We start from the raw sequence: 20,292 nt of genomic DNA on the forward strand, positions 1-20,292 counted from the left end.
ACCCTTTATTGTGTGTTGTGTGCCAGAGTCCACAAAAGTGATTTGTATAAAAATATAGAATAGTTGGACAACGTAATACTGGCTGCCCCCAAAGGAAAAATAAAATAAAATTTAGCACTTGGGGGGAAAAAAAATAAAGGCTTGTTTCCAAGATTCCATCTCAGAGGTCCTCAAACTCTTTCAATATGGAAAGTATTTAATGTATTTTTAGATATCTTTTAATGTGATTTGACAGCTAGAAATGAGAAGCCAATCCCTTGTGACTAGCAAGTCCTTTGTGGAGAGCAGTGTGAGAACCTTTATAAAAGGGGATGAGTTTGGATGCGTGTACACTATAAACTTTTGCTGGTATAATAATGTTAGAGGGTTGATTATTTCCACAGACTCAAGTAACCAAGTAGACAGAAAAGTCCTTCAGCACTTAGAACAGAGCATGAGGAGATGCTCCTACTAATAAATGATGGGGAACAAATAAGGTGGAAGCATTTATCTCCTGAAGCTATTTGCCTTATAATTGGGTATACTTGGAAGTGGATCCTGTAATATCCTGCCACTGATATTGGGTTGTGCAGCAGACTGGTTACTGGATGCCTCTGATTATGATATTAGGGTTACCTGCAGCTATTCTGTTTCAAGTTCTGTTCTCACAGATTAGGGTGTATGTCACAGGATTAGTACTGGTATGGGATAGGAAATTTATGATTGATGGTTCAGAAGTTGGCTATCTTCTTTGTGAAGCAATTCCCCGTTGACATGCTTGCATTACTCACGCTGGGGTCAGCTCAAGTTCTACAGTGAATTACAACAAGTACCACTGCATGCGAGCTCTTGGTAGAACAAGGAGTGGCCGCCTGTCTTGTGTTTTTTTTCCTTAGCACCATAATCTCCATTGAATGCTAGATTTAGGCAGATGAATGGTTCTAAAAATATGAATGGAGTTCACCCAGATGTGATGGCATCAAGCCATGACATGCCTGGGTGACCTCATGGACCACCCTAATGAAACTCTGCCATAGGGTTGCAATGCTGTGATGTGGTAACTACAGGTGTCAGCTGTACAGTGCATTGTCTTGGCTTTCTGGCATGGTGCAATTACATACTCAGTTGCTGTTGCCTGCAGAGCGGCATAGCCAAGACCATGGAGAAACAAGAAGATGGTTTGACAGCATGACACACGTTGGCATGATTTTACCATGGCCCATATATCATGGGTGCTATGAGGGCAGGCTTGTGCCAAGCCGTTGGCCCTCTCTCCTATGCTCCTCCTGGGCCTCGGGGAAGCTGGGGACTAAGAACTCAGCCCAACCCCGCTTCGCTATTCCCCTCAGCCCTTGCAAAAGCTGGGTACCAGCACCTGAGCCCTCTGGATCCCCCGCCCTCCATCTCCTGAAATTGGCCCCTGTGGGTGGTAGGGCCATGACCCCAGCCCCTCTGGATCCCCCGCCCTCCAGCTGCTGAAATTGACCCCTGTGGGTGGTGGGGCCATGACCCCAGCCCCTCTGGATCCCCCGCCCTCCATCTCCTGAAATTGTCCCCTGTGGGTGGTGGGGCCATGACCCCAGCCCCTCTGGATCCCCCGCCCTCCAGCTGTTGAAATTGGCCCCTGTGGGTGGTGGGACCATGACCCCAGCCCCTCTGGATCCCCCGCCCTCCATCTCCTGAAATTGTCCCCTGTGGGTGGTGGGGCCATGACCCCAGCCCCTCTGGATCCCCCGCCCTCCAGCTGTTGAAATTGTCCCCTGTGGGTGGTGGGGCCATGACCCCAGCCCCTCTGGATCCCCCGCCCTCCAGCTGTTGAAATTGGCCCCTGTGGGTGGTGGGACCATGACCCCAGCCCCTCTGGATCCCCCGCCCTCCATCTCCTGAAATTGGCCCCTGTGGGTGGTGGGGCCATGACCCCAGCCCCTCTGGATCCCCCGCCCTCCATCTCCTGAAATTGGCCCTTGTGGGTGGTGGGGCCATGACCCCAGCCCCTCTGGATCCCCCGCCCTCCAGCTGCTGAAATTGGCCCCTGTGGGTGGTGGGGCCATGACCCCAGCCCCTCGGAGTCAGTGCCCTCTGTAGGTGGTGGGGCCAGGATCCCAGCCGCCCTGGCTCACCTGTCCCCGGCCCCAAATCTCCCTTTCCACTCGCCCTGCAGCAGCTCCTCGCAGGGAACAGGGAGCTGCTGGGCTCTTCTCCCCCCCCCCAGTCACGTGACGTGACCCTACCCAGACGCGTTGGCCCCTTCACTGTCACGTGAAAAGGCAGCAGGGTGCCGACCCTCCATCACGTGACCCCCCCTTGAGGCGCTGGTTCCTGCATCACGTGCTGGTGCCTAATTTCCCCGCCCCCGGGAGCGCGCGGGGCGGCCTCACGCGGGCCGTTTCCGCTTCCGCCCTAACGTTCCGTCTCCGTCAGTCGCAACGAGTCTTCTCTAGGCCGCCGCGGCGGGCAGCGGAAGTTTTGGGCCGGGGCCGGGGCCGGGGCCGGGCGGCGGCGGTGAGGTGAGGCGAGGCGCGCGGGAGCCGGGGATGGGCAGGCCGCGAAGCCCGGGCTAGGGGCGCGGGATCCGGCACCCGGGGCATGAGGGCTGAGCTAGGCCGGCGCAGGCCTCATGTGTGCGCGCGAGGCGCTGGCCGAGGGAGGGGAGCCCCCCCAGCCAGCCCCCCAGGCTCTGAGGAAGGGGGGAGCCCTTAGTCTGTCCCTCATACGCCTCAGGCGGTGATAGGGGCCCCCATTTACTAGCCTGCCGCCCCCCTGGCCTTGGGAAGGGGGGAGCCCCCAGCTGCCCCCCCAGGCTCTGGGGAATGGGGAAGCCCCTAGTCTGTCCCTCATATTCCTGAGGCAGCCTCAGTGAGGCTGTGATAGGGACCCCCATTTACTGGCCGGCTATCCCCATGCCCTGGGGAAGCGGGGAGCCCCCAGCCGGCACCTCATACTTCTGAGGATTTAAGAGGAACCTTGCTCATCAATCTGTACGCTTCCTCTTCTTTTCTATTATCTGTTATACCCCAGACATCTTCCCTGCCCTAAAGGACTCCCTTGGTCAGGAGGGTGAGCAACACGGGCGCTCTGGTGCCCTGGGTGTGTGGTACTCAGCTGCGTGTGCTGTCTTGGACCTATCACTGGTACCCGTGTCTTATCACCATGTACCCTTTTCCCTCTGTGCTCCTGAATGAAACTGGTAAAGCACAAGTGAGTTATTAGCCCAATGTTTTAAATTAAAACATCTCAGTGAATGATTCTGGGAATCTCCAGGGTCTCTGAGCAGACTTGATTTTTGTGCATCTACCTCAAAACTAACAATCTCAAACTCCTCTAAAAATGCCATCTATATCATTTTGGCCCAGATCAGGGAGCACTCAGATTTGCACTCTTTATTTCTGTTGCATACTCCCATTTTTCAGAGTAGCAGCCGTGTTAGTCTGTATTCGCAAAAAGAAAAGGAGTACTTGTGGCACCTTAGAGACTAACAAATTTATTAGAGCATAAGCTTTCGTGAGCTACAGCTCACTTCATCGGATGCATTTGGTGGAAAAAACAGAGGAGAGATTTATATACACACACCATACTCCCATTTGTTAGTGTTTACATCTTTTTCGCACAAGAAGTGTGTGAGTTGGGTACTAGGGCAGGCAACTGGGTGTTAGGGCTCCTAAATTCTGATCTAAGCTTTGCTACTGATTTGCTGTTTGACTTGAGACAAGTCACTTAATTCTTCTGTGTCATGTAGAAAATTAGTATTACTTACTCGTCTCACAGGAGTTTGCTGACAAAAATCAGTGCGGTGCTTTGGAGAGAATGTGCTATTTAAACAGTTATTTTTCTCTAACATCTAGCCTAGAAATGAGACATGGAGTGACTTTTTTTTTTCCTTTTAAAGAATTTGACTTGGAGGGGTAATACCATCAATCTGCCACAGTGATGGTTTTGTCAAGAGGAATTTTTTCCCTTTATATCTCCTGTTCTCTATGCATAATAAGCAAAAAAAAAAAACAAAACATTCTCTTTAATAGTGTGTATTAGGTTTGTTTCTAAACTTGGGTCTTCTGGATACTTCATATAACACTAGTGACTCTTTAGGGGGATAATAGTACTTTGAGTACACAAGATCAAGGGGTCATCCAATAAAATTGAGAGGTAGCCGATGTAAAACATAAGGAAGTTCTTGTTCACCGAACACACTGTAAACCATGCATAATACTCAGGACTCCTGCCTCCCATTTTGCCTCTAACCACTAGACTACACTGCTTCCTTTGCTGACTATTCAGAGGTACACATGTAATGGTGGGGAGGGAATTGGCACATTTATTTCCATTCTCGATTAAATAAACATTTTTATTAAAACAAATAAAAGGGAATAACAGCAGCAACAAAAAAAGGTGTCCATGTGGGTTTTAATCTTTGCTAGCGCAAATGAGTTTTATAATAAGATTAGAATTGTCTGCCCATAAACATGTTACATTTGTACTAGGTTGCTTCTCAGAAAGAAGTAATTGGGAAAGAGGTGGGGGACACAACCCAATCTTCCTGTGTACACAATTTTCATTTGCAGAATTTGGTAAAATTTTCTGTGATGTATGCGAACTCTTATCCTGTTACAGCTAAATTTGTCTGATTCAAGACATCTAGACTTCTAGCCTTAACATATCCAGTGCTCAGACCTTTAAAGTAGTTGTCTTATTGGGGCAATGCTGTGAGCAAGAGGGTTTCTGTTGAAAGGAGGCATTGTACATCTCAATGTGGCTTTGGAAATAATTATAATTAGAACTTTTACTTAATTTTAGGCATACGTGTTTTACAGAATGAAGCTAAATATGTCGCTTATCTGAAGGGGCCACAGTTGCTTTGACAACAGCTTTGTGAGAACATCAATTTCAGATTATCCATTTACTGAGGAATAACATAGTGAAGAAGGTTAGTGGGTGTAAACCTTAATGAGAGATGCATGTGTTGTGCAGTTTCACTATTGGACCACCTGGTAGAAATCTTCTATTATATTTTGGCTGGCAACTTCCTTGGATATTTTAATACACACATTTGGCCTTATATGCAAGGTTTAACTGTATATAGAATACTTACATGGCTGAAAGATAGCGTTCTCATTCTGTAGGTAGTACATTATGAGAATGCTCATGTATACTATTTCCTCTTCAGATACTGAAATATCATACTAACCTGCCAGAGGCTGAGTATTCTATTAAGTCTTACTGAATTACATAAATAAAGGTAAAATCTACCAAGGCATAACTCATTCTTATAGCCATATTAGCCTGTTTTCACAATATATAAATGAGGATACTAATATGGCAACGTTTTTTATGAAATGTAATAATGGCTCTTAACCTAGCTGAACTAATGATCATGAGTATCAGATGTTAACATTTAACAATCATCATCTGAAATGATGTCTTACTCAACAAGCAGCTATAACTGAAATGTAGCTATAAAATGCCTGTGGGCTACATCTGCTGTTGCTTTTTCCTTGCTCTTTGACGTTTAAATATGTAGAAAATTTCTTGACTGTACAAACAGGAAAATCTTGATTCTTATTTTCATATATAGTCATTTTCTGGAGAATAACTTTATTTTAAAACACTGACATTCACTTTCTGATTTTATGGGCCAAGAGTAACACTTTGTAATTATACAGTATAGAACTACCTACAGATTTTTTTTTTCTTGTAGGGAAGAAATGTCTTAGGCCGAGCCTATTTCCTTAAGAAGACTGCCTCTTTCTAGATAAAGGAGGCTTGATTTCCAAATCAGATTAGGCTCTGGGTGCATAATTAAACATTATTTCATTTGTAGAGTGTAACCCTCTTGACATATAGCTTCTATTTCAAACAATTAGCGGAGAGAGATCTTGTCTCTGAAATCTGTAGCTCACAATTAGATTCAGAATGGTAGAGATGGGGAATATGGGCTTGTAGCTTGCAGAAGGCTAATGCTAATTGAGGTCCAGAATGTGGAAACACTCACGCACATGCATAATTTTAAGCACTAGTAGACCCATTGACTTCCATGGGGTTCTCAGGCTTAAGCATGCCTGTGAATATTTCCAGGATGTGGGCCATAGATTGCACAGTGATAATGTGTGTGTGCTTATGCTTGGGGAGGCAGGATGATCTTTTAGACTAAGATCATCCTGTCTGGGTTGGAAGGAATTTTCCCCCAGGTCAGACTGGCAGAGACCCAGGGGTTTTTTGGCCTTCCTCTGCAGCGTGGGGCCCAGGTCACTTGCTGGTTGGAGCTAGAGTAAATGGAGGATTTTCTCTAACTTGAAGTCTTTAAATCAAAAGTTGAGGACTTAAATAACTCAGCCAGAGGTTGTGGGGCTTTTTGCAGGAGTGGGTGGGTGAGGTTCTGCGGCCTGCCGTACGCGTGAGGTCACACTAGTTGATCATGATGGTCCCTTCTGGCCTTAAAGTCTGAATCTATAATGAGGTTGTGAGTCAGGAGACCTGGGAGATGTCCCCTTTCTGTGTGAACTTAGCCAAGTCAACCTTAATTTCCTCTAGTTTAGAAGGCTGCACGTGCTTACCTTGTGTAGATGTTGTGAGGCTTAATGTCTGTAACATGATTTGAGATCTTCAAATGGAAGGTACTAAGAACAAACTAGTGTGTATTAGAATTTTCAGTGTTTATCAAAAATGTATTTCATCCACATTGCTGAAAATTGGCTTGTTCCCCTCTCAGAATATTGTAAAAACTATTCTAATGTATTGAGTGCGAGTGGTGTATGTGAAATAAGTTTGGATAGGTCTCAATCTAGTGACTAATGGACAAGGATTCATATCACAAATCTACCACCCTTATTGTCACTAATTGGCTCCCTATTAGCACAAGCCAAAGATTGAATGGGCCACAAAGACAGAACTCCTCCCCTCTGTCCTGGGGGCATTTATGAGGCTGTAAGTCTGTAGGAGTTGGAAACTGTGTTGCTAGTACCTGTTACCTGCCCTATGGATAAATAGGACAGTTCCTCACTCACCTTGTGTCTCTGTTATCCTGGGCCCAACACAGCTATAACAACACTGCATAGTCTCCAAGAGTGTCCACAAGAGGAAGGTTGGCCTTGTAGTCGTGGCACTGGACTAGGAGTCAGGAGATCTCTATTCAGTTCCTGGCTCTGCCATCGATTTCCTGGGTAACTTTGAGAAAGCCGCTTAAGGAACTAATGCACAGAGAGATTGTCTCTAATAAGGGTCTAATACTTCCTTTGTCTTGTCTAGGTAGATTGTAAGGTCTTGAGGGCAGGGACTATTCCTTGTCTCATACAGCACTTAGAACAATGAAACCACAACATTGGTTGGGTCTCTAGGAAGAAATACATTTAAAAAAAAAATGCTTTGTACCTTCCAGCTCTAAATTCACACTAAAAAAAACGAAAAATATAATGGCCACCAATATAATGGTGATTTGGATGCTCCAGTCTCTCTTCTAAGAGATGCTTTTTCCATCTTTGTTTCTCTTATAGGTAAAATTCAAATAATTGAAGTCAGTCTGCCAGTGAAGATGTCACTCTCTAAACGGGAATTGGATGAGCTGAAGCCATGGATCGAGAAGACAGTGAAGCGGGTCCTGGGTTTTTCAGAACCCACTGTGGTCACTGCAGCATTGAACTGTGTTGGGAAGGGAATGGACAAAAAGAAAGCAGCTGGTATGTCCTCGGCTTTTCATTATGACACTCGCAACACATCCATTGCTGTGTATTTCGGAGTAGTAAAGATCCTTGACAAAAAAAGAGGGAGGTGTATGAAATAGGTGCTAAAAGCGACAACCTGTTGAATCTCTCAGGATTTCTGTTTAGCAATACAATCCATTTTTCTCCGAAGAATTTCATATAAACTGTATTGTACCATGCCTTCGAGCTAAACAGTAGAAAAGCTGGGAAAAGAATAGAAGCATCACTCAGGAAAATGAAACTAACAATATAGACACTTTGTCTTGGTCTAGAAAGCAACCAAGTGAAGCTTTCAAATTTGTATCTGAAATAAATGAGAGTATTTGTTCCTGTGAGTAGCTGTGAGCTTTACAAATGAAACTGGAAGATCTGCACTGCATTTGAAATGGTCTTAAATTCAAATCTGACTTAATCTTCCTTATTCTTGGGCACTTCTTCACCTGACTTTAGTGGTGCTGAACTGTATGTGGCAAACTTTCTTCATCACTAATTAAGGTTGTGACAGTGTTTGCATTAGATGGACCCCCTTTTCATGGATGTGTGAAATCCCTTTTGAGCTGAGAATGTCCTTGCTAATTCTTAGCTCAGAGCCAATTTTTATGTACTTAATATTTTCAGACTTACTTCACAGGCTGTATGTAGTAATAGAAGCTTACTTTGGACAGATTTTCTTGTACTCCCCTTTTCCTCATGGCAGAAGGTGGCATTGTCTTAAGACGCTACCAAACCACTTAAAGGGTGTTACAGAAACTGACAAGACAGGAAATTCAGTTGAAAGGCTCCATTGTTAAAGACACTGAAGACATTTGCTGTAGTCAGTGTTAGAGGCTACCTTAAAAAGAGGCTTGCATGGAATCTCAAAACCCATAGGTCATGTATTCTAGATTTCAGGAGGAATGGCAGTCTCTGAATTTACATGCTGAACTATAATTTTTATCCACATATTCCTGTCTCCAAAAACGTTCACTGTGTAGTCACACAAATTTCTCTTCCTTGCCAGACCATCTGAAGCCTTTTCTTGATGATTCCACTCTGCGGTTTGTCGACAAGCTCTTTGAAGCTGTAGAGGAAGGACGAAGCTCCAGGCACTCAAAATCCAACAGTGACCGGAACCGAAAGAGAGAATTGAAGGTAAGCTAAGGACCGATTGTTATATTGTTCGATAAAGGCCATGAATGCAGTGCTGTTACTTTACCACATTCTCCTCTTCCAGAAAGGCACATCTTATAATGCTTAAAGTTCAAGAGAAAAGACCCTTCTCTACAATGAAGTGTGTGAGCCTTTACATTTCAGTTCTTTTTACTCTCTTCTGAGGTGCCATTAGGGACCAAAATGCTTTCCCTGACCATGTCCAGACTTGGAAGCCTGAGCATCTGGTTTCTTTAACAATCCCCTAGTGGTTTAATGGAACAGAACAGTTTAAATAGTAGGATTTGTGGCTCTCTGCTGTTTTTCATACTCCTTTATCCCCCACTTGAATTTTTGCCATACTGTCGAGTCTTCATTAACTAGAGGTTAGGAGTCTGGGTTAGTCGGTCACAGCTTGTAGTAACTTTCCATTGCTCTTCCTTGCTCAGACGTGTCATCCTAAAATCTAAACTGATGATTTCAACAATTGCCAGTGAATGAATGTTGGTGGGTTACCTTACGGATTTTCACTTTCTGTCTATTCACTGAAGCTCATCTGGAACCCACAATACGCAACTTCTGGCAACCTCTTTTCCCCACCAAAGTTCAAGGTCCTGAAATGCAGCAAGGATTTTCTAGTGTTCTGGTGGTTTTACCATCTAACATTTGGCTGGGATGGTGGAAAGTCTCATGCATCTGCAGCTGTCTTTTATTTCTCCTCACTATCTTGAAGATTTTGCTTTTGACCTTGGAATTACAATTTTTTTCATCATTTGTATACAGAGTTTAAAAGTGGTTACTCGACAAGCTGTTCCCTGGTCTTAAAGTAAGTTTCCTTTCACTTTTTTCCTGAGGTTCCTATTTTATGGCATTTTATATTTCTCTCTTTGACGTTTTGCATTGTATCAGTTCCTGATTCATCAGTTACCTAGTATATTCCCTTACAGGGCTCTCAGCTGTGCCTTTCCAGATGTCTGTGGGAAAGTGCTTTGTAGGAGGAGAGGGACTGCCTATCCTTCTCAATATTTTCTGTCTGAAACTGTTACTTTTCTCCTCTGCCTGGCTGAGGTTTTAAAATGTGCTAGACAAGGGTCTACTTGCCTTTCCTCTTCCAGGTTCCAGTTACATTCACTGGTTAAATAGTTATGCACAAAAAAGAGGTCTTTATCCCCAGAACAGGTACAGCCTGGGTGGCAGCAGTGCAATCATCCCTGACAATGTGCCTTAGTCTGATCTGGAGTGAGCCTCTCCCAGGGGAGAGAGGGGGGAAGTTCAATCTTCTATAGCTCGGGTCTGGTCTACACTACAGACCTATATTAGTATATCTGTTGTTCTGGAGTGTGAAAAATCCACACCCCAAGCCACATAGTTATGCCAACCTAACCCCCCAGGTGGACAGTGCTATGTCAGAAGGAGAGCTTCTCCCACCGACATAACTATCTCCTCTCAGGGAGGTGGATTAACTATGCTGACAGGAGAGCACTCTCCTGTTGGTGTAGAGCGTTTTCATTAAAGCGGTGCAGTGCCTTAAGTGTTGATGTGCTCTGTCATTGGCACCTCTACTGAGACTATCAAGAAGGGAACCAGCTAGTGTAATGTGTCATCTTTTTGCTGTGGGCACATTTAATTAGGAGTTAGACTGAAATTCACTAACTCATTTCACATAAGCCACCAAACTGTCCTCAGATTAAAGGCAGTAAGCCATCATATTTTGTCCCGGCCAGATCTCAAGTCTCTTACCTCTGGTATATTGGGGAAACAGAAGAAACTGGAATATCTGAACTATGCCATGCAGCCACTTGACATGTCATTTTAAAGCAGATGGTTCTGCAGATAAATCCTTTGGCAGATGGATTGCAGTCTATACTTTACAAGTGATGATTATCTTATACTTCTGTAGCGCTCCTGATGCAAATGGATCCCAAGTCTTTTCACAGTTGCAAATCATTTATAAGACAATGCTTTAGTCACCCGGAACACGCATTCTCGCATGATGTGGAAGCTACTTAGCATCAGATAGCAACACCGTACAATGTCATAGGACAGGAAGGGAAGAAAGTTACACTCTGTTGAAACTCTATGGGGAATCTTACGGAGGTAGGTTAGATACCCAAGCTGGGATTTGGACTGGTCACGGGGGCTGTTGCCCCATCTCTAGTGAAAAGTGCTCTGGGATCTTGAATGACCGAAAGTGTTCCAGGCCCTCAGTTTTGTATCTAATCTGAAATTCAGCCCTCCCAGTAGCAGAGCATGCCCAAACACACTGTGGTGGGGCACTGACTCAAGGAAAAGTCATTCCACTGAATGCATCCGATGAAGTAAGCTGTAGCTCACAAAAGCTTATGCTCAAATAAATTTGTTAGTCTCTAAGGTGCCACAAATACTCCTTTTCTTTTTAAGGAAAAGTGTCATCTACTGAATCACCAGCTGCTCTTCCTGAAGTTAACTTCCTTAGAAGTGTCACATCCAGACACTGATCTGCCCTGACCCTGCTTAGCAGGAGATCTACTGGATTGCAGCCCAAGGTGGTATAACTAGGGTAACTTTTCCTTTCTGGCTTTTCCCTTGAAAATATTAGCTCTGCTTTTACGTGTGCTCACAGAATTAGAATTGTAGTGGTGGACAGAGGAATGATAACATTAGATAATATCCATGTTAGCTGTCTTTCAGCATTCTGTCTGGCCCTCTCTTTCTCCTCTCTCCTTTCTACCATTTCATGGGGTAGATCACTGCTTGGGAAGTTTCAGGAACTAAAACGTAATGGTCTACACACTTTATACTATGGGCAAGTCCTTTCTCTTGAACTTGTAGGTATTCCAAGAAGTACCTGTGTCTGGCTGAGGAAGTGTCCTTGTAGAATATGAACCATAATAGTGAAGAGGGGATTTCAACTAACGCTTACAACCGGTGTGTATATCTTCTTTTCAAATAACATTCACTTATAATACAATATGCCTATTGTATGGTAGATTAAGGGCTTGTTTACTCACACAAATGGCACCCATTTAACTAAATCAGTGCAATCTCCTTGTAAACACACTCTTAAATCAGGTTTCAGAGTGGTAGCTGTGTTAGTCTGTATAAGCAAAAACAACGAGGAGTCCTTGTGGCACCTTAAAGACTAACACATTTATTTGCGCATAAGATTTCGTGGGGTAAAACCCACTTCATAGATGCATGGAGTGAAAAATACAGTAAGCAGAATTGGCAGAGAGTCCTTTGGCACCTTATAGACTAACAGATGTATTGGAGCATCTGAAGAAGTGGGTATTCACCCACGAAAGCTTATGCTCCAATACATCTGTCTATAAGGTATTCACCCACGAAAGCTTATGCTCCAATACATCTGTCTATAAGGTATTCACCCACGAAAGCTTATGCTCCAATATATGTGTCTATAAGGTGCTACAGGACTCTTTGCTGCTTTTACAGATCCAGACTAACACGGCTACCCCTTTGATAGTAAGCAGAATATATGTCATAGCACATGAAAAGTTGGGAGTTGCCTTACCAAGTGGTGGGTCAGTGCTAACGAGCCAATTCAGTTAAGGTGGAAGTGGCCTATTCTCAACAGTTCACAAGAAGGGATGAATACCAAGGGAGGGAAAATTATTTTTGTAGTGCTAACAAGGCCAGTGCAATCAGGGTGGCCCATTTCAAATAGCTGACAAGGTATGAGTATGAGCAGAGGGAAGATTACTTTTTGTAGTGACTCTTAAATCAATTTGAGATTTAGAAACCAATTTAGTTAAATCAGTTCAGTTTGTGTGTAGATCAGACCTATGTCCGTGGATAGGTGTGTGAGAGAACACACAGACTTATTGAGAAGAATGATTGACCTAGGAACTCTTTAACCATGCAAAAGGATGGTAGTGCCTTTCACACAAGGATTTGGGTGCTTTGCAAACATTAGTTAACCTCCGCATCACCACCACCCATTTAGATGGATCTCACTTACAATTGTACAGGTGAGAAAATGAGATGCAGATTGAATTTGTGCCTGATCCCACAGTGGGTAAAAGGCAGGGCTGAGAATCCAACGTAGGAGTTCTGGATTCAAGCCCCTTGTTGTGACTGCTTGACCAAAATGTTTTCCGAATTCTAAATAGCTGGACTTAAGAGCTGGTTGCTTGTCTTCATCAGTAGCCTCAAGTAGCTTTGTTGTATCATTGATCATAAGCTATCTCCTCTTGTTCCCGTTCTGTTAGGATGTGTTTGGTGATGAGACTGAGATCTCCAAGGAGTCTTCCGGTGTTAAGAAGCGGCGTATTCCACGTTTTGAGGAGGTAGAGGAGGAGCCGGAGGTTATCCCAGGCCCGCCTTCAGAGAGTCCTGGAATGCTGACCAAGCTACAGGTTTGTTTTCTCGGGCTGCTCTCCTCCGCCACCTCCCAAGAAACTGAGATCTTGGATCGTAACATCTTAATATTTAGTTTCAGTGTGAGGGAATAGCTGAAACTTTTGTTATCTTATACTTCATATCATGATTAGAAATTTGAATGTAGGCCTAGCGTCCTCCTTTTGAAAACTAATGGCAAATGCTTTCCACTGTGTCCATTTCAGAGCTTGCTGCTACTATTAGCCAATTTGAATAAAAGTTCCCTAATTCACAAGCCTAATTGTCCTCTTTGCCATTTCTCGAAAACTGAATGGCAGAGAGAGTGCAATGTTGATGCCTTGTGTTGCTAAAACTTGCTACTCATACAGAATCTACGTTTGCTAAAATACTGTGAAATGTTAATGAATACAACTAAACTATACTGTGACTAAATAGAGAAAATACATTTGTTATGCAGTATCCTTCATTTGTTTGAAAAAGTGTTGACTTGCACTGAAATGTGTTCACTTGCAGTTATGTAGTGTAAACCGTTCATTAGCTGAATGCCATCTGTATGATCTGATCCATTTTGTTGTTTTTTTTAAATTACACAGTACCATAAATGTACATGGAGTTTTGCAGATTCAGAAAATGTGCTTGGACTAAAGCTCTTGGTCTAAATTAAACTGACCAAACAGTTCAGATATATGAAATAATTTACCAGTAAATGGCTTAATCTCAAAGGATTAATGTCACTGAATTTAGTGGAGGAGGTGTTCTAGAATTAGTGAGAGTCTCTTGTATATCATCTTGAAACAGTGATTTCCACCGGGAAAGGGCAGTTCAGTTCTTACAGTTTGCGGTGTCAGTGAGCAGACTGAATTGATTAAGAACAGGCCAGGAAATCATTTTGCAGGTCCTTTCCCTTTTTTTGGAACATGCAAAGCACTTGGTCACACTTGAATTCAGCCAAGAGAACAGTGAGAAAGAGAGGGGAAGACCTTCTTCACAAATGAAACAAGCAAACAAGGCTCCTTTTCTGTAGGGTGAGCTGAATAGAAGGAACAGGTCATGACAGTGGGCACTGACTACCCAGGGTTGCTGCTGCTGAATTGAAGGTTGTTGGTTAGAATTGTCCTTGTTGGTAGCTGGGTTTGCACTCATTTGCTGCTAAGTGAAGAGCGCTTTAGCCCTTCTGACTTTGTGTGAAGAGGAGGAAGAAACCTAACTTTCCAACTTTCATTTCTGTAGATCAAGCAGATGATGGAGGCAGCAACACGTCAGATTGAGGAGAGGAAAAAGCAACTGAGTTTCATCAGTCCTCCTGCACCCCAGGTACAGCCTGGAAAGCAAAAGGGGAGATCCTTTGTCACAGGATTCAAATGGATGCATTGCCTTTCTCCTCAGTGACTTGCATGATTTTTCTGACACGTATCTAACGGTGTATGTCTCTCCACAGCCAAAAACTCCCTCTTCATCCCAGCCAGAGCGTCTCCCCATCGGCAATACCATCCAGCCCTCACAGGCAGCCACGTTTATGAATGATGCTATTGAGAAAGCCAGGAAAGCTGCTGAGCTGCAGGCCCGAATCCAGGCTCAGCTGGCCTTGAAACCTGGGCTCATTGGCAATGCCAACATGGTGGGGTTGGCCAACCTGCATGCAATGGGAATTGCACCTCCGTGAGTACAGTCAACTTGCCAAGTAAACTGTAACCCTGGTAACTTCCTATAGGAACAAGACAAATGCTAGGCGTGCATACTGTCGGCCTTCATTATTGCTTTTCCACCAAAATTCATGTGTATTGACTTGGATTCATAAACTGGATAATTGGCAGGTCTGTGTCAATGATAAGCACCAGAGAGTGATGTTTGACAGGCGTTGCCCTTCTGGACGTTGTCTGTCTCCTGCTGTTCACCTCTACTGTAACACTTGTAGTTGTCCTTTGAATGTTCAGTCTATTTCAGGGTCAACAAAGAGTAGTCTAAACTACATCAAGTCCTTGTGGCCTTGTCTACATAAAGGGTTTTCTAAAATTTTCCACCACTGCTGGCATGGGTTCAGCATCAGTAGTTGCAGCGGTGGGAAGAGTAGGGTAGATAAGCCGCTGGTTATCTAGCCGCCAAGTGATCTGGATCTGCTCAGTCTAGATTGCACAATGGTTAGAATGCAAGATCACTCTCCATCACCTTAACTGTAGTGGTGCTTGCATCATTGCAGCCATCAATGTAGCTAAACAAATGATAGCAACAGTGGGAAATCTTACCGGATGCAATGCCTCAGGGCTGACACTGTTACACTATGCCATTCTGGCAGCATAACATTTTAATTGTATAACATTTACACACACTTTAGGACCCCTTTACGCTGCCAAAGAAGTGTAAGGCGATCTTGATGTAAATGCAAATTGGGCCCTACTGTAAGCACACCCATATCATTCATGGTGTGTGAAACTCCTCTGTTCCCCAAAGTATCAATAAGAGGGAAGCGTTTAGATTATTGATGTTCTAGGAGTGATCAGAATGTGGAAACCTCTGTGCTGATGCTTCGGTCAGACTTACAATAGTCGAAGTTGCTCTAGGCTCTGTTTATCATAATACTGGCATCTACTTTTTGATTACTGTTGCACTAAAATAGCTTCACATCTGTTTTCTATATATGATATTGACTAAAAAGGCTTAGAGAAAACCACCAAGACCTATTTGGTGATGGTCACAATACCCTCTGTTTCCTCTGAGTTTAATGCTACACGACTGCATTTTAACAAAATGTTTCTTGCATCAGGAAAGTAGAGCTAAAGGACCAGACAAAGCCTACCCCATTGATCCTGGACGAACAAGGCCGAACTGTTGATGCAACTGGTAAAGAGATTGAATTGACTCACCGTATGCCAACCCTAAAAGCGAACATCAGGGCTGTGAAGAGGGAGCAGTTTAAACAGCAGCTCAAAGAGAAACCTTCTGAAGACATGGAATCTAACACTTACTTTGACCCTCGGGTCTCCATAGCCTCATCCCAACGTCAGAAACGCACCTTTAAGTTCCATGACAAAGGCAAATTTGAAAAAATTGCACAGAGGTTACGAACAAAGGTATTGTCTAGATTCCTGAGTGCCGGTGTTAATGAACAGCACTAGAAGCAGAGGGTGGCATGGGAACCGAACTTTTGTGTCCCATTCATTGCCTTTCAGGCTTCAGGACAAGAAAGATTTCCACTACAGATGGTTGAAAATTTTCCATCAAAACTGTTTTTCAGTGGAAAATTGGTTTTCAGTTTTTGTGGAAAGTGTCTTTTTGCATACATTTTTGTCAACAACACAAAGAACTTAGTTCTCTTATGAAAAGCTGAAATTTTCTATTGAAAAATATGCTTTCTTACCTACTTTCAATAGAAACAAATGATTTGGGGGCTGGAAGAACTTAAAGGGAAAACTTGCCTGAATTTTAACCATGCGCAAAAATATAGATCAGAGATTGGCAACCTTTGGCATATGGCCCGCCAGGATAAGCCCCCTGGCCGGTTTGTTTACCTGCCGCATCCACAGGTTCAGGTGATTGCGGCTCTCATTGGCTGCGGTTCACTGCCACGTGTCAATGAGGGCTGCGGGAAGCGGTGGCCAGTACATCCCTTAGCCTGCTCCACTTCCTGCAGCCCCCATTGGCCTGGAATGGCGAACTGCAGCCAGTGGGAGCCGCGATGGGCCTAACCTGCAGACGTGGCAGGTAAACAAACCAGCCTAGCCCTCCAGGGAGCTTACCCTGGCGGGCTGCATGCCAGAGGTCACTGATCCCTGACATAGGTTTACATAGCAGTAACTACTTACTGCACTTGTGAGGTATAACGAGGACTCTTGGAATGAAGAGCTGATTTAGGCTGGATATTGGGGAAAACCCGTTCTGATACTGAGGTCTGTTACACCATGGAAGAGATTCCCCCGAAGAAATAGTGAAGCCCTTTGAGATTTACTGATGAAAAGTGCTATATAAGAGCTAGGTAGTATTATTGCTAAGACATTTCCGGGTACGTTTCCCAGCCCAGTTTTAAAGTATCATGTAGGAGAACCATCGTGTGTTAGGGTTGTTCAGTAATCCTTGCATGGGGCAGGTGTAACACCCACAAACCTCTACAAAACCACCATTAGTCCCAGGCTCCATTCTGTGCTTCCTCTGTGACATGCCCTGATCAGCTTGTAAAATAATATACCCAGCATGCTTTGCTTTTTAAAGGCTACACTATTTCTGCATGTGCCCATGTAAGTGACCTGCTTGTACCATCTCTCTCCTCTTGTTTTCAGGCTCAACTAGAAAAGTTGCAGGCAGAGATCTCTCAAGCTGCCAGAAAGACTGGGATCCACACCTCTACCAAACTAGCTCTTATTACTCCCAAGAAGGAGCTGAAAGAAGGGGAGATCCCTGAGATAGAGTGGTGGGACTCGTATATCATCCCTAATGGCTTTGACCTGTAAGCTATTATCTGCTTGGCTTTGATAATTTTATTGTAGAGAAGAAAGTAATGGCCTGGCTTTTGAGAATTGCTGACACAACCCTTGGTTCCATTGAAATTTGTTGGGAGCTGCTGGTAGCTGAAGTGCTCAGCACTTCTGAAAATCAGGCCCTAAGCCTTTACTGCATCTTTTACAGAAACAAGTGCATCCGCTTGGGTAACTGCATTCTGCCCCCCTGAATTCCCCGTGGGAGCTTCAGTTGTATTTTGTGTTCGCACCCCGCTCCAGTGTGCGGTGTGGTCCCAAACAGCTGCCATATTCCATTCCAGAGCTGGTTTATTCCAATGACTGAGGAAACAATTCCTGTGTGCAGTTGATACAGCATTTGTTAGAGCGATTTTTGGCTAAAAGCCATTGTGGGATTTTCAAAAGCAGCTAAATGACTTTGGAGCACAAGCCCCATTGACTGTCAGTTAAGCATTTTTGAAAGTTCTGCCTCTAATGTCTAAATGTAAGATCGATGTTTAGAATATTTGGGGCAATGGGAGGGACTTTAATACTCATGTAGGACCTGTGCATCTCCCTGCTTCCCCTGAACTCTTGGCTTTAGAGTACCTGTCAGCAACTTGCGTAAGTTTAATAGTTAGCATTGTGGTGGTTGTGTGTGGCAGGGGTGGCAAATTGCTTTGTTCGCCAAATGCTGGGGCTTGTGGAGCATTGAAGAAAGTGAGGGAACCAACCCCTAAGACGACTTGATAGTGATACAAAAATTCTCTCCTCTTTAGAACAGCTGGAGTCTACTCTAAAAGAGACGACTACTTTGGGATCACAAACCTTGTGGAACACCCAGCACAGCTAAGCCCACCAGGTACTATCATGTAGCAGTCTCGTTCAAGGCCTCTTTGTAGTCTTGATCAACATAGGAGGTTTTGTAGCAAGGCCCTTCCAAGTGCTCCAAACCACGGGCAGCATGAGCCCTGAACCAAACTAAGACCCTGCCTGTTTGTAATACTACTGACTTCATCTCTCCTCATGAAAGAAATCATGCTAAGATAGAACGTAGAGCTCTACTAGGGTAGTGAGACAGCTAAGACTAGAAAGGTGAGGCTGCAAAGAGTGGAGCTGTTCACATTTAAAAGCATAGTGACTAACTAGATATTGGAAACTGGTAGACTCCCATGTGGTAGAGGGGATGGCTACTGCCACTTGGACATTATGGGTATTTACAAAGCAACTAAACACTTTTGTCAGCTGAGTCAGACTTGGGCTGCAGGGCTGTCTAATTGCTGTATAGACGTTTGGGGTGTAGGCTGGGCCCACGCCTGAACGTGTGTGCCACAATTAAACAGCCTGAGCCCCGTGAGCCTGACTCAGCTGATGCTGGCCAGCCACAAGTGTTTAGTTGCAGTGTTGATGTACCCCAAATTCCTCCTGTGATCCACATGGTAACGCAGACCCAGACAAGGGACGTAGGATAGTAAAGAAAGGTTTAGATGATTAGTGGTTAATCTGTTTAACATAAACAGCATTATAACCTCTGTTTTCTGGTTCAGCGTTGATATAAACAATCTGGAGTAAATCAAGGATCACAGATAGTAGCAGAGAGAAACTATGATCTAATATGGGATAGCTGAGAGGCATACATATGTGCTCCGAAAGAGGGGTTTTGTAGGTTAAAAGCAGACTGGAGGACAGAAATGGTGGTGTTTGGCTGCCTTAGCCTTAAGCGTGAGGAATTGGTTATAACGCCTAGACTGCAGCTATTTCACTTCCCTTTCCCCAGTAATGATTGTAAACAGTATTTGGCCCTGCCCTTGGGGAACTGGTAAATGTAAAGTGACGGTTCTTTGATTTGCCTTCCTAGTGGACAGTGACACACCAGTGACTCTGGGCGTTTATCTAACTAAAAAAGAGCAGAAGAAGTTACGACGTCAGACGCGGAGAGAAGCACAGAAGGAACTGCAGGAGAAAGTCAGGCTGGGCCTAATGCCGCCTCCTGAACCAAAAGGTAGGTGATTACCTTGTGGAGAACAGGCTGTATGTAAAATGCCTCATTAAAACATGCACGGTATCCAAATGGTGACACATTGGCTAGTTAAAAACACCATTTTGGTAAATGGCAGCGGACAAAGGAGCTGCGTGTGAGAGATCCTATAGATCTACTCTGTTCATGAATTTATATTCATGCATGTATATTAATAGAATTAAGTCCAGAAAGGGCCGTTATGATCATCTGGTGTGAACTGCAAAAAGAAAAGGAGTACTTGTGGCACCTTAGAGACTAACAAATTTATTTGAGCATAAGCTTTTGTGAGCTACAGTGTGAACTGCATAACGCAGGCCATAGAATTTCACTCAGTAATTCCTGCTTCAAGCCCCATGGGCATAGGGCAGCATTCTGGGGTGACTTACATACCATCCAGCCCTACTGACTTCATTAGGGTTGCACAGAGGCAGAATGTGGCACAGTGAATGAACACACTACATGGAATGCTCAGACAGAGGAACCACTCTTTACTAAATTTCATGCGTTGTTGCTGTGTCTTGTCAGACAGTTGCCACGCTGCACCTGGAAATACCTCCATTTCAGAGGCAAGTGATGTCTGTTCGTAGCTAGTATTTCTGTAGAGTATTTTGAGCCTGACAAAAGATGCTATGGAAGGCTGTTTTTAAATAATGCTGGGGAGCTTTTTGAAGCAAGCCTTAGAGAGGGCATCTGGTCTCGCCTAGAAATT

At 44.2% G+C, this 20,292-nt stretch overlaps 1 protein-coding gene across 4 annotated transcripts in view; it reads left to right on the top strand.

Moving 5' to 3' along the window:
* Positions 1–2,254: 2,254 nt before the first annotated feature.
* The window catches only part of PRPF3 (pre-mRNA processing factor 3), a 28,244-nt gene continuing 10,206 nt past the window's right edge, over positions 2,255–20,292 (top strand). Inside the window, exons 1-12 of one of the 4 annotated variants that reach the window (XM_043502173.1) lie at positions 2,363–2,486; positions 2,998–3,177; positions 4,788–4,900; positions 7,464–7,646; positions 8,671–8,801; positions 13,007–13,153; positions 14,367–14,450; positions 14,575–14,795; positions 15,898–16,204; positions 17,408–17,574; positions 18,343–18,425; positions 19,422–19,565. In XM_043502173.1, the coding sequence (XP_043358108.1) occupies positions 7,502–7,646; positions 8,671–8,801; positions 13,007–13,153; positions 14,367–14,450; positions 14,575–14,795; positions 15,898–16,204; positions 17,408–17,574; positions 18,343–18,425; positions 19,422–19,565 (1,429 nt within the window). In that variant the 5' untranslated portion in view covers positions 2,363–2,486; positions 2,998–3,177; positions 4,788–4,900; positions 7,464–7,501. Of the gene's footprint in view, positions 2,487–2,997; positions 3,178–4,770; positions 4,901–7,463; positions 7,647–8,665; positions 8,802–11,609; positions 11,706–13,006; positions 13,154–14,366; positions 14,451–14,574; positions 14,796–15,897; positions 16,205–17,407; positions 17,575–18,342; positions 18,426–19,421; positions 19,566–20,292 lie in introns of those variants that run through there. The other 3 variants (XM_038383012.2, XM_038383013.2, XM_038383016.2) reach the window with 3 other exon arrangements.

Source organism: Dermochelys coriacea, chromosome 24 (genome assembly GCF_009764565.3).
Source record: "Dermochelys coriacea isolate rDerCor1 chromosome 24, rDerCor1.pri.v4, whole genome shotgun sequence".
In the NCBI taxonomy this organism is placed as follows: domain Eukaryota; kingdom Metazoa; phylum Chordata; order Testudines; family Dermochelyidae; genus Dermochelys; species Dermochelys coriacea.